This window comes from Antechinus flavipes, chromosome 4 (assembly GCF_016432865.1).
Source record: "Antechinus flavipes isolate AdamAnt ecotype Samford, QLD, Australia chromosome 4, AdamAnt_v2, whole genome shotgun sequence".
Lineage (NCBI taxonomy): Eukaryota > Metazoa > Chordata > Mammalia > Dasyuromorphia > Dasyuridae > Antechinus > Antechinus flavipes.
Window position 1 is genome coordinate 204,675,823 of NC_067401.1, and position 15,397 is coordinate 204,691,219.

At 35.0% G+C, this 15,397-nt stretch overlaps 1 protein-coding gene across 1 annotated transcript; it reads right to left on the reverse strand.

Moving 5' to 3' along the window:
- Positions 1 to 798: 798 nt before the first annotated feature.
- Positions 799 to 1,746, reverse strand: LOC127561441 (olfactory receptor 2AP1-like). The gene has a single exon (XM_051996683.1). The coding sequence runs from the start codon at positions 1,744 to 1,746 to the stop codon at positions 799 to 801; it is 948 nt and encodes a 315-aa protein (XP_051852643.1).
- Positions 1,747 to 15,397: the final 13,651 nt, after the last annotated feature.

Genomic DNA, 15,397 nt, shown 5'->3' on the forward strand with positions numbered 1-15,397 from the left:
AAGGAAGATGTGGCTGTGGTCACAAATACTTCCTACATTTTTAATGCATTATCATTTTCCATTGTGCATACTCTCCTCCATTATGTGTGTGCCTTATATTTATGAGAGGAAGGTTTGTAATTGTTTAACTAACTGTGCCATTTGAGTAAATATCTTTGTTAATAATTAATTTATTCTACTGGCTGGATGGTAATGATAGTTATCCTTAAAACTTCACCTACCAGTCACCACTCTTGGGAACCTAGCTTGGTAATGAGTGTGATAGGGGAATGAAGCCAGAGGTGAGTGATACACTTGAATAGCTAGCCTTTGTCATTCTTTGGGATTCAATTGTATCATATGTAAAATAAGGGATGAGAGAGTAAGTTGGCTAAAATTTTTCTAATTTGTTTGCCATGTCTAAATATATGATTCACCTAATTATAAGATGATGGATTGTAAAGACCAATCTAACTTTATCTCAATTAATTGTTGGACAGATATGATTATGCCCTTCACTCCTTAAGGATACCATAGGAAGAATGAAACTATATTCAAAAACTGTATGATATATTCAGTTTGGCTATTTTTATAAGGAAATGAAAAAAATAAAGATTTTCTAAGGTTTTTAATAATCAAATCAGGTCATGGATTCAACTCAATGAGTGTTTGAATTCAAAAGTGATAAAATCAGGATAGCACAGCCTATGATTTTGAACACTGAAAAACAATTTCTGCACAAGTCACATGAGAATATCTCTATTCTCTTATCAATTTTTCTTTATGGTCTTTTTTTAATGAAAGTACCTCCAATTATTTTCACTTTATTGAGAAAAACTTCATCTTTCTGACCATATCTGTGAAAGCTTTTTTTACTTGCTGGTTCCTTAGAGTATAGATGAAAGGATTTAACAAAGGGGCAACTGAAGTATTCAGCACAGCAACTTGCTTATTAAAAGTTGCTGCTGCTTTCATAGAGGGGTTAACATACATAAAGATGCAGCTACCATAGGAAAGAGAGACAACAATCATATGAGAAGAACAGGTAGAAAAGGCCTTTTTCCTTTTCTGAGCAGAAGGGATTTTCATAATTGTCTTCATGATATATGCATAGGAGATCATTACTAGTACTAATGTAAAGAGAAGAGTCACCACAGCCAAAACAAATTCAATCATCTCTAGGAAGTGTGTGTCTGCACAGGCCAACTGGAGCAATATGGTATAGTCACAACAGTAATGGTTGATGATGTTGGATGCACAAAATGGCAACTTTGTGGTCATGATATGTGGTCCAATTACAACCATGAAGCCAGCGATCCAGGAGCTGAGGACCAGTTGGAGACAAAGCCTCTTGTTCATCACCATTGTATAATGCAAGGGCTTACATATGGCTACATAACGATCATAGGACATGGCAGCCAAAAGATAAAATTCTGTTGCTCCCAATAAAATGGCAAAAAAAAATTGAGTAAAACATCCAGCAAAAGAAATGGTCTTGTTCCCAGTTCCTATGTTCACTAGCATTTTGGGAACAAAGACAGTTGTAAAAGAAATTTCCAAAAAGGAGAAATTCCGGAGGAAGAAATACATGGGGGTCTGGAGGTGGGAATCCAGCAGGGTGAGAATAATGATGGTCAGATTTCCAGTGACACTTAAAAGATATGTTAGTAGCAGAAAAACAAAAATAATAACTTGGGTCTCGGGGTCATTTGTCAATCCTACAAGAAAGAATTCCTTCACTGTGGTTTGATTGCCCATCAACAGCATCTGCCAAGGCTAAGGTTGAGAACAAGTGAGAAAGATCAGAATGAATTTAAATATACCAAAATTATAATGGAAAATCAAATAAAAGAAGGAATAGAGGGAGGGAGAAACAGAGGAAGCTTTTGTTAAGCACAATTATGTTCTAGGCACTATGCTAAGTGATTTGTGATATGTGATTTAATTCTCACAGCAACTATAAGAGGTACATAGTATTATCCCTATTTTATAATTTAGTTAACTGAGGCAAATAGAAGTTAAGTGATTTGCCCAGCAACACATAGTTTCTGAGGCTGGATTGCTATTCAAAGTATTCACTCTTCTCGGTCCACACTCCTCCTTCCTTTTCATTCTCCCCTATTGGATAGAGAATATAATCTCAGGTGATAAATTATTAATACATTGACAAGACATAATTACCTGAACCACTTTTTTCCAATGGAAAAATGAAATATTAATCTGCCCAAGTACAGGGGATCTAATCACAGAAAGCATATTGATAATGAGGTGTAAAATGAAATATAAAACATGATAGGGGGAATCCAACCCTATATGCAGAGGAATGTGTTCCTTCAGTGAATCTGAAGTGAAATACTATCACAGGATGAAGAATAAATCAGCTCCCTAAGACCAAGGCAAACTTCTAAGAGGAAGATAATAAAGGAAAGCCTCCTAGAGTGGGGCCAATATTTTTTTTACCTTCTGTATTTACAAACACATTAATATCCATTAGATCCTGAGATTGAATCAAGTGATATGTGGGAAAGGAAAACTCAAGTCTCTTTCCCTTCCAATAATATTCTTATATAATGAATACTATTAAACAATCATTTAAAATAAAGTGATAGGCTATATTAAAATACTTTAATCATTAAAAAGCATTTAATAATAAAAAGGACAGTTCTACCTAAATTAATCAATTTAGGGCCATATCAATTAAGCTATAATTTTTTTTTCCTGAGGCAATTGAGGTTAAGTGACTTGCCCAGGGTCCAGATGATATGTTAAGTGTCTGAGACCAGACTTAGGTTTTCCTGACTTCAGGACTAGTGCTCTACCTACTGAGACATCTAGCTCCCCCTATCAAAAATATTTTATAAAGTTAGAAAAATAAAGCAACAAAAGCCATTTGGAAGAACAAAAGCCCAAATATGTCCAGAAATCAATAAAAATAAATGCAAAAGAAGGCAATTTAAACAAGATCTGAAACTGTTTTATAAACTGATAATTATCAAAAATAACTTGGTACTGGCTAAGAAATAGAATGGTAGATCACTGAGCAAGATTCGGTACAAATACATTATAGTATATGACCATATTAATCTGGCATACAATAGAACCAAAAATCCAAGCTTTTGGAACAAAAACTCATTATGTGAAAAAAAAACTGCAGAGAAGACTGGAAAACACTATGGCAGAAATTCAGTATAAATCAACTTCTCATATCATATAGCAGTTCACCAAGTTAAGGTCAAAATGCATATATGACATACATAAAAGGTATGTCTGCACAGGCCAATTGTAGCAATATGTTATAGTCAAAAGAGCACTGGTTCATTATTTTCGCTGCACAGAATGGCAATGATGTGGTCATGATATGTGGTCCAATAACAACCATGAATCCAGAGAGCCAGGGTATAATTTTGATCACCAAAAAGTTTTTGAACAAGCAAAACCAGTGCAATCAAAATTATACAGAAAACAGAAAAGTGGAAAGGAAATTTTTCTATTACTATTACTATTACTGAAAAGATCTCATTTCTTAAGAATATTGAGTAACTTAAGTATATTGAGAACTGAATCAAACTTGTAAAAAAAATACAAAATACATTCCCCAATTGATAAATGATCACAGGACATGAACAGGCATTTTTCAGACAAAGAAATCAAAACTATGTTTTGTCTATATGAAAAAATTCTCTAAGTCATTATTGATCAGAAAATTGCAAATCAAAAACAACTCCAAGGTATCAACTCACACCTATAAAAGTGGTTAATATGACCAAAAAAGGAAAATATTGAAGGGGGTGTGGGAAAATTGGGACATTAATGCACTGCTGGTGGAGATATAAACTGATCCAATCATTCCAGAAAGCAATTTGGAAGTGTGCCCAAAATGTTATGAAACCATGTACACCTTTGATCCAGCAATACCACCACTAGATCTCTATCCCAAAGATATCTATAAGAAGGGGAAAGGACATATTTATACAAATATATTTATAACAGCTCTTTTTGTGGTGGCTAGAAATTGGAAATCAAAAAGGGATGCCTATCAATTAGGGAATTGCTAAATAAGCTGTGGTTTATAGTTGTAATGGAATATGTGTATGTTTTAAGAAATGACATGAAGGACAGTTTCAGAAAAACCTGGAAAGACTTCCAAAAACTGATATTTAGAGAAGTAAACAGAACCAGGAGACGTTATACACTGTAACAGCATTATGGTTTGATGAAAAACTGTGATTGACTTATCTATTCCCAGTAATACAATGATCCAAGACCATCCCAAAGGACTAATGATGAAGCATAGTATCCACCATCAGACAAAGAACTGATATTGACTGAACATAGACTGAAGCATGCTATTTTTCCTTAATTTCTTTCATTGGAATTTCATTCTTTCATTCAATTTCTTTTCATTTTATTAAACAAATTGACTAATATGAAAATGTTTTAAATAATTATCCGTGTATAACCTATGTTTCATTGCTTACAGTTTCAAGGAGGAGTGAGGGATGAGGAAAAGATGGAAACTGGAATTTAAAGTTTTAAATGAATTTTTTTATTTTAAATAATAAAAATTAAGAGTTTCATATGCATCATATCATTTCAACCTCTCAATAATACTACGTGTTAGCTTCTGTTGGCATTCATGTCATTTTATGAAGGAAAAAAACTGAGTCTTTTAGATGTTAAGTGACCACCATAATCACAGAAAGTTAAGTGGAGTATAAAATCAGTCCTTCCTGACTCCCAAGACTAGCAGTTTGTCACTAAGGAAAACCTACTGAAAAGTTTTGAAGAAAGAGGTGACATAAACAATCTCAGCCTGAGAAAATATAGTGTTGGAAACCTGGAGAGGTGAAACATGGAAATTGATATTTGTCATCATCTTCCTTCCTACTCTGTCCTATTCTACTTTCCTATGTATTTTCTCAGTCAATGGGTAAACATTTATTAAGTAAGTTGCTTCTCTGTGACAGGCATTATTCTATATGCAAAAGACAGTCTCTGGTCTTAATGAAGTCATAATATAATATTGGATACAACAAGCAACCAAATAAGAAGGATAAACAAGAAATAATTAAGTGAGGGAAAGGCACTAATTAATAAGGGTAAGGAAAGTCTTTCTTTGGAAGATGAAATTTTAGTAGGGACCAGCAAGTAGAGATGAGAAGGAAGAATATTGTAGGCATAAGGGATGGCCAAAGAAAATGTTTAAAGTCAAGAGTTGGAGTGTTCCAGTTCATGGAATAGCCAGGAGACCAGTGTCATTGGCTCAAAGTGTAAATTTTTGGAAGTAAGTCATAAGAAGATTGGAAAGACAAAAGAAGGATAGGTTATGAGAGAGAGAAACACACAGAAAGAGACAGAGAGACAGCTAGAGAGAGAGAGAGAGAGAGAGAGAGAGAGAGAGAGAGAGAGAGAAACAGATCTGCATTTTAAAGAATTTACTTTGGGAGCTGAATAGAGGATGAATTAAAGTGGGCAGAAACTTGAGGCAGACATCACTTAGTAGGCTATTTGCAATAATTCAGGTGTTATGTGATGTGAGATTGTTCCACAATGGTGGCAGAGTCAGAAGAGAGAAAGAGATTGTAAAGGTAAAATTGAGAGGCTTCTACCATAGATTGTGACAGGATGTTACCTAGTGACTAGAGATTGCTATTGCCCCCTACAGTAATAGGAAACAAAGAAGGTGAGGAGGGAAAGACAAAATGTTGAATTTTGAATATACTTAGTTTGGATATCCTGAAAAGCAGTTGGAAATGTTAAATTGAAGGTTATACCAGGATAGGTATATCTGAGAATCATCAGCATAGAGTGACATGAAATCCATGAGAACTGAAAAGATCGTCAAATGAAGGAGTGTAGAAGAAAAGAGGGCTTAGGAAGAATAGTTGGGGAAAACCCATGACTACAGGTGTAGTCATGTAGAGAAGGATCCAGCAAAGGAGGTTCAAGAGAATTGGTGAGATGGAAGGGAGAAAAACAGGAAAAAATGCTACCTTGAAAACCTAGAGAGAAAAGAGATGATAAAGGAGAGGGTGATCAACAATCTGCAGAGAAGTCAAGAGTGAGGAGTGAGAAAAAGCCATTGGATTTGGCAACTAGGAGATCAGTGGTGACTTTGGAGAGAGCAGTTTTGAGGGAATGTTGAAGTTGAAACTAAATTATAAGAAGAGAGTGAGAAGAAAGAACATGGAAGTGCTTACTGCAAATGGCTTTTTCAAGGGATTTAACCACCAAAGGCAAATCCTTTCCCTTTATTTTCCTATTTGTTTTTAATAATAAATTCTTTTAAAGCACACACACACACACACACACACACACACACACACACACCCCTCCAGTTCTTGTGATCCAACAGGTAGATGAGCAAAAGTCATGTGGATATTGCAATAGGAGTGGACTTTAGTGCTCCCAAGCAAGTCTAAGCCTCATTTGGATGCCCATCATGCATTTATTCAATACATTTCTTCAGATACATGTAACATTTTGTTTGAACTATTTGAATTTCAAAAGTAGAAAAAGAATGATAAATCTTCATTCTTCACTTCTATCACCTTAGTAGTAATTCTCCCCTTCCCTGATAACACTTATTTTTTCAATTAAATATGAAGATTTTCTGTAACATTTCACATTTTAAGAGAAAATAACTTTTTTTGAATTTTATTAATGCAACACTCTTTAAGAGTGAATAATTTTAATTCTTGTTTATTTAAAAACAGTCCAATGATATAGATTTTTTTCTCATTTTCTTAGGTATTTGCCTAAAAGAAATCCATTCTTAACCCATTGATCATTATTTAAAAAGCTTATTGTGTGACTTTAGAATCTGATACCTGTTCTGTGGGCTCAGGTAAGATTTTGCTCTGAAAAGTGGAGCTGAACTCCATGATCTCCAAGATGCCTTGTAACTCTAAAATCATGGTGCTAATGTTACTCTCACATTCTGAGTCTAGGATTATCTACTTTGGGACTGAATTGATATAGAAAAGAAATGTTCTGTTTAAAAATGTCTTCTCTTGGAAACTCAAGGCATTGGTTTCCAGACATTCAATGAAACTGATATAATAATTCTTTCTTCTTCATAGCTCTGATTTAAGAATCAAACTGCTTTTTCATCTTTCTTTAGGAATTGGGGGGAAAGAGGAAATAATGCACTATTAATAGTCAAAGAATTTTGTGATTGACATGTACCTAGTTGACAAATCACAATATGTAAGGGCTGTAGAATTTTAGGGAATGAAACCTCTAAAATAAGTTGAATGAACTGGAAAATGTTAATTTATGAAATTATGAAATATATACCCGGGTCTTTGAGTGCTCATTAGGAAAGACCAGAATCAGCAGGAGGAAACAAGGAAGCAGTCACAATTTAATGAAACACAGTTATGGGAACCAAAAAACACACACACACACACACACACACACACACACACACTAAAAGCAGACAAATGATGAAATGGGTACAGTGGATTACAATATGGAAGTCAAGCCAGTGCTTGATTCTCTTAGAAACAGCTAAGGTAAGAGCAGAAAGAAAGAAAATAAGAGGGTACAATTGGATGGAGTGATGAGAGGAAGGACATAGTGTTGACTCAAATATCCTAAGTTATTCCTGCACTTTCTTGAGAACTCTGATAATTTTATCCATCTTCTGATCCAGAAAAATTCTCAAAAGCTCTGCATGAGAGTTCCCTTCTACATCTCATGTTCTCTCTTCTCTCCTTGCCATAACACTCTTGGGAAGGAAGAAGGGAGTGGAGAAGGAATAAGGTAGAGGGCAATCAAGGGGGCTTGAGTTAAGGAAAGATGTAGAAGGAGAGGAAAAGATGGCTTTCAATTCTGGGATTTCTCCTTCCTTGTCAGATCCTCCTACAAGGATTGATGATAAATTTTGTCTGGATTAAAAAAAACAAAGAGAACACAATACCTTTGATTTTGGAAATAACCATCAAAATGTAATTCAAATGCATAAAAACTACAGAAAGGAGTTTTGTTCTTATTATCAAGAAAACAATGACAAAAAGTGACCTAACTACTGAATAAGAATTATGTGGTGTGTAGACCCTGAGAACTCTCACCTACCTCGCACTGGAGGAACAGCTCAGCCTTCCTATTGTGTCCAAAAGGTTTTAATTATCATCACTTTGGAGGATCTGAAGATTCTACTATCCTTTGGGACATGGTCCCTGGGCCATCCAGAAGGGCAGACACTAATTAAACTATCTTTGGAAACCAGTATAGAGATTTATTTTAATTTTCTCCTTTTTCTTTCAAATTATGTCTCAGGATCCGGACCCCTCTGGGCATATCCAGAAACCACACCTACTCCTCTACCAGCAATTATTTCCATGTGAGCAGAGTTTTTGACATAAACTTGTCCAAGGATACTAAACAAATGAGTTTCCACAGAACTGCCCCACCTTCCCCACCTTCCCCACCTTCTTCAAGTGATGATGAGATACATTGCTCTCTTTAGTTGTAAATGAAATATATCAGCTTTTCTTTTCTTTTTAAAAAATAAATTTGTTAGGAAAGATATGCAACAAATAGGTAGGAATCACATGATCACTAATAATGAAAAAAGAGAGTCCTAAAGCTTTAGCTCATTCTCCGAGAATTCATAGAGGGAGGGAAGGAGAGAAGGAAAGAGGAAAGAAGGGATAGGGGAAGAGAGAGAGGACACTTCAATCTATATTCAAACATAATCAATTCTTTCTCTGGGTATGGATAGGATTTTTCATCATAAGTACTGTAGAACAGTCATGGATCATTATATTGCTGAAAATAGCAAAGTCATTTACAATTGATCATCCCAGGACATTGCTATTACTTTGTACGCAGTACATTTCACTTTACTTGGGTTCATGGAGGACTTTCCAGGTTTTTTTCTGAGAGCATTCTGATCATCATTTCCCACAGAAAAATAATATTGCATCATAATCACATATCACAGATTATTTAATCATTCTCTAATTGATAGACATCCCCTCAACTTCCTTTTCTTTGTCCTGAATATTTTTTTTTTTTTACATATAGGTCATTTTCCTTTCCTTTTTTTTTTTTTTTGGTCTCTTTTGGTATTTATGCCTAGTAGTGGTGTTTTTAGGTTAAAGGATATTCATAACTTTATAGTTCTTTGGGTATAGTTCATATCTTTTGATAATTTATCAATTGGGGCATGACTTATTTTTCTTAAATTTGATTCAGTTCTCTATATTTTGAGAAATGAGACATTATCAGAGAAACTTGCCTCAAATTTCCTTCTACAATTACCAGATTCAAAGGCAGATAGCCTTTTAACTATGTTAGCCAGTACTCTTTTATTTCAAGAGGTCCAGGAATCCCATTCTAAATACCATCAGGCTGCTTGAGCTTTATGTTTACAATATGGGATAACAAAAGAGGAAGCTAGAAGCATAGTAAAAAGCTGTACAGCTTGCCTTCCTTTCCATACTCCTACGCTCCCTCCAGGGAAGAACCCTCGTGGTTTGAGACCCAAGGAAATCTGGCAAATGAATGTGACCCATTATAAATCTTTTGGTCATCTGTCTTTTATCCACATTGTAGTAGACACCTTTTCAGGATTCACTTTTGCGATACCAATAGCAAAAGAAACAGCCCGAGTGGTCACTGAATTCCTCATCCACGCATTTGCAATTATGGGTGTGCCACAAGAAATAAAAACAGATAATGGACCTGCATATACTTCTAGACATTTTGAATACTTTTGTGCACTGAATAAGATTTTACACACCACTGGCATACCCTTTAATCCTCAAGGTCAAGCAATCATAGAGAGAAGAAACAGAGACATTAAGACGCTCCTCCAAAAACAAAAGAAAGGGGGAGCCACGGGTAACCCTAGAGAACTTCTAAATTTAGTTCTTCATACCATTAATTTTTTAATTGTTGATAAAGATGCACTGGCTCCAGCAGATAGGTTTTATAACCCACCAGAAGGGCAGTGGCCAGTGCGAGCAGCTCCACTATCTTTAGATAATTGCCAGTGATGTGGAGAAATCCAGAAAGTAGTGAATGGAAGGGACCAGATAGGTTAACTGCTTGGGGAAGAGGGTTTGCTGTATTTCGACAGATGGAGAAGGAATCAGATGGGTGCCAGCGAGCCATATTCACCTTGTCCATCAGAGAGAAACAGAAAAAGAGAAAAACCTCAAAACAAAGGAGAAGATTTAAGAAACATCTGACACTGAAAGAGTATGGCTGACAATGAGACTGTTAAAAGTGGAAGCAAAGGAGAAGACCTAAGAACAAAACCTTCAGGAATCATTGGATTCCCTAATACAAGATGAACTCTTTCAGTTCTTGAAAACCAACAAGAATTAATGGATTCCTTGAGATGAAAAATTGTGAATGAGACTATTGCAGTACTTCAAAGCTAACAGGAATTATTGAATTCCTGGCACATGAACTAATGAACAATGGACTCCTTTTGGACTATTTCTAGGACTTATGGACATGTATAAATTCTCATGTTGATTCATGTTATTTGTTACATTACTACTAGTCTGTGTTATATTGCTATGTGTTTATGTATTTTATGTAATTATGTGTAATGCCTTCCATATTGATGGATTTATGTATACCTGTTTCAAATGAGCCCCTTCAGAAACCTGCTAATCTGATTTGATTCAATCTCCCATACTTGTGAACTCCAATGCCTGAGCTAATGTGTAAATTCTTAAAGGTGCAAATACAAGCATTGTTTCTATCAATATTAGTGACTTAACACCTTGTGAGGATTTGCTCTAATGTGTGAACTCAAGTTCTGGCCCATAACATCTCCACTGAGTTATCACTAGGATTCTAACAAGAATTGGTCAGGATTGGTGATGATTTTTAGATTCTCTTTCTCTGATGTGCTTTTCATGTAGGTTTTTGGACATTTTTTTGTCTCTTCATTTTTTAAAAATTGTTTTATTGTTTGCTTTCTGTTCAGTCTATTCTAATTTTTCAAGGTTCAGTTGTTATATAGAAGTTACTATCAATTTTTCTAAGCTACTAATTTTAATTACCATTCTTTTCATTTTAGTTGATATTTCTTTTAAAACCACATTTTTGGTGTCCAATTTCATTTCTTCTAAATATTTTATGAATGTTATAACAATGACATTCTTTTCTCAGAGGTTCTAGTTGAATTTTTTCTTCTTTTATCTCTTGGATTTCTCTCTATTAAAGCTACCTCATCATGTTCTGTTTTCTTTTGTTAACTCACATCTCCAAACTTCTATTTTTGCAATAAGATTTTGTTTGGCCAAACTCATGCCATAAACATATGGCATGAGTAAATTATTCTTGGTGCTAGATGTAATGACTATGAAAAACTCTAATTTTCATCAAGAATCTCTGGCTTTTGGCTTACTTACCCTTCTGAGGACTTGTACTAGGTAAATTTTGACTCCTACTCTGTCTCATTCTCCTTTCATAATCCTGATCTCAGAATGGAATCCTTTTCTCCTTGTGAACCTGACAGACACCAACAAAATCTTGTTAATGACAGTGATAGTATGCCTCCTGCAACGTTCCTGATGCTTTACTTCACAGTTCCTTTTTCTCTTGTTTTTGTTCCTTTGGTTGTTGGGCAATAACCGTTTCATGTGGTAGGGCTTTTTTCCCTATTGTGATTGCGTCTGGGCCACTTAAGCTCTGAATTGGACCCATGTTGCCTGCATGTTGGATCAGGCATTGACTAGTTATACACTTGTGGGTCCTAATTTTTTGTGCTCAATTCTGATACCTGGTCCATGTTGATCTGGCTCTGCATTTTTCAAAATCTTGAGCATCATCAGAATAATGATACAGATCGTCAGATTTCCAGTGCGAATTAAAAAGTAATTTCATAGCAGAAAAAGAAAAACATTAAAGTGAAATTTGGGTCTCATGGTCATTTGTTATTCCTTTAAAGATTGTCTCTACAGTGACATTCTTAGATTTATCAGACATTGGATCTGTGTCTATTGAACTGAGCACATCTACTTTTTATCTTGTAGCAGATAATTTTTTTAAATCTTGTTTAATATTTCATAATGAAAGGTTACTTTAATACTATTTTTCATATCTTTTTATTTCTAAAATTAAACTTTGGATCTATAAGTTATAATCCCACAAGTCTAATTCTCAGCTTTTCTTGGTCGGATCAGAAGACTATAAAGGACTCTTAATCACAGAGTATTATGTCGGTCCTTCGTAATCTATCAGAAGTTTCTTTGTTCTCCTATGTCTGCTCTGCCCAATTTGCTAGACTTGTTGCTTTCATTATGCATACATTGTTGCTGATAACAAGACTGCAGTCAAATTTATGGATCATAAATATACATTTGGTGCAGTACATGACTTTAGTCTAACATGAAAAGCAGCAGGAATCCTGAAGCCCATATCCATAATGATTTCTCTGAGAAATTATTATATTCCTCAAACTTCTAAAGTTTAAGACTTGTACAATCCTTATTAGGACATTACCAAAGGAAATGACCTGTAGGCCTATTTTTCTGGATGAATGGTCCTTTCAGTCCAATGAAATCATATATAGAGAGTGCTAAGCACAGTACCTGGAACCTAGTAAATACTTAAGAAATGCTTATTCCCCTCTATTTCCATTCCCTTACCAACCTTCAGACTCCCACTTCCATTCTCATTTATGTATCCATACATCAGTGAACCCCATCCACCTTTAGTATCTGACCATCCTCCAAGATCAGAAACTATAAAAAAGAAAAAAGATGACTGCCTCGATAAATCATATTCCCTCTATTAGGACAATGTGATGGTTTCCGTAGATGGCCACTTGAGGGAACCAAAAGAAATTTGTGTTCTCCCCTTTTCCCACTCTGATTCAAAAGAGCTAAGTGGGAGAACTATTTTGGAAGTGAGGGGATGAAATGACTGCTCCAAATTTGCCCTTTTGGGGAAAATAATCATTATTTTATCTCCTAATGAGCTTAGCCATCAAATTAGTTAGTTAATTAGTGGGTAATAACTACATCTGCTATCTACCACAGAGACTATTTGGAAATTTGCTGGTTGCACTCACCAAAATATTGTATCAATTATTATGTTTGTTTTGTTATTGATATTTTTATTATTGAAACTCTGCCTACCTTCTATAATCCAATTAAAGATTCTGGAAGAATAAAAGCCTCCTCTTTCATTCATGCAGACTCCACTGACAGAGCTAAGAATTTCCTTAAGGAATTTATTGCTGGCTATGGATTGCCACTCACTGTAAGTAATAACTGCGCAAATTTCATTGGTCAATACTTTTAAAATATTTAAATATAATGCCTATTCAAAAGCATAATCTATAAATATATGATATAAATATAAACTAATATGTATTTTGTATTTGAATATTTTACTTATGAAATCTTTGTCACTATCTTATACTTAATATATGTAAAAGAATTACGGTAGCTACCATTTACAATTCAGAAGAGATGTGGAACACTAGGCAAATTTAGTACAAGAAAAGACCTCCTTCAACAGAACCTAAATGAAGATTGTCTTTTTATAGGCAAAGAAAACAAAGGATCCCTATTTGAACTTATTAACTATAACATGACTGGATCCTATACCAGTCATTTCAGTCAGATTGAATGATCTGACTGATCTGGCATTTGATACTGTATCCACATATTCTATATGACTCAATCTGGGTTAATTTTCTCCTTTTATGCTAATCTCTGGTTTTGTCTTACTACACCTTGAAGCAGTATTTCCAAGCTAGAATGATAATACTTTACTGAAACTAATCTAGATTAAGGGAAGGAGTGGGGAAGGCTAGTTGGAACAGTCCTCAGATCAAAAAATAACTGAAAGCTCATCCTGTTGCAGCTACTTGTGATATCTGGTGATTATATTTTTAATAAAGATTTAATAAATAATCAAAATTCTGGAGAGGTATCTCAGGTCTTGTTATGAAGACCTTCAAATACTAAACATTGGACTTGATAATTAATTCTAAGGACAATAGGGAGCCACCAAATATTTTGGAGTAGGGAATGCTCCACTCAAATGCATTATGCTTCAGCAATATCATTTAATCCCTTTTGTGCATTATGGATTCAAGGCCCTTTAATGCCATCCCAAACATCTTGCCTGGCTCCAAGGAGGCCTCCTCCTCCTCCTTGATCAGTTCAATAACCAATCCTTTATCCAAGATATATTTAGGGAACCCTTCAATTTCTTGATTCTTGCAGCAGTTCAGCCCTCTGGATAGAGTATCCCTGGTGTAACTCCCATTGTCAGGAACTGAGCCCGAGACAGGGAACTATCCAAGGCCTAACAATCAGGTTCTAAACAAGAGAAACCCAACAATGGGATATTAGCAATGGGCTGCTCAGAATGTGCCTGAAACTCAATCAAACCCATCAGCCATTGGTGGAATGAGAAGTTAGTACTACAAAGTAACCAGTCATCCAAGGAGAAATGTTTTTTAAGTAACTGTTCTCTTCTCAGCCTTGGGTTTAAAAGCATGGGAATAAAAAGTATCAGAGACATCTGGATACATATGAAAATGTAATTTTCATAAGCATATTTTTTCTTTGTTATACATTACATAAATGCCAGAAAACTACAGAAAATATAACTAAGGTTATGATATTTATTTGTTGTATTAGTCAAGGTTCATCCTGTTATTTATTTTCATTTTTTTAAATATCCTTTCTCAAAAATGCATTTGGGCCATGTCAACTGTTAGTAAATAAGCCAAAGAAGTTCAGATATGAGTTATCAGCTGGGAAACTGGCCTTGACAAGTCTTATAAAGTCTTTCTTACAATCTTTTATGCCATATCATATATATTGTTTTTATTTTAATTTGCTTTATCTTCCTTGTTCTCCTAGAATAATGATAATCCTGTTGAAACCAATCATGACTGACCTGCATGAACTGTGATTAAAAAATTAAAAGGGAGGAGAAGTGGAGAGTCCTCTATAAGTCCTTTGGAAGATTGAAGCAAGGCAAGTTCACTTGGGAAACTTTAGGGGACATAGCAAGGCCTGTTCCACAGGTGGTGATCCATCCTCAGATCATTAGAAATAAGAAGGTTGACATGACCAAAATGTACTTTATCTAGTGAATAGGAGCCCCTTTAAAGGAATGAAAAAAAACCAGGACTAATAAAATAAGGAAATTATTTCCTTAGCTATAATTTCTGTGATTTTATGACAACTGTGTGATTGTATAATAGAGGAAGACATGCTTATGGTATAAAGGAAAGCTGTAAGAAATAAAGTCAATTGCATGCTGTAAGCTTGAACTTACCTGGCCCTACTCATTTCACTCACTACTTCATCCTGCACTCACATCAGTTGCTAACATCCAAAGAACCTTGTCATGACAATTTGAAATAGTCCTGTTCATTTGGGGATGTCAGTTCTCTTCAGTGTATCTATAAAGCTTCTAC

What these genes read in the sequence shown, in the direction of transcription:
- LOC127561441 (XM_051996683.1), bottom strand. Translation starts at nt 1,746, where the DNA reads ATGCTGTTGATGGGCAATCAAACCACAGTGAAGGAATTCTTTCTTGTA.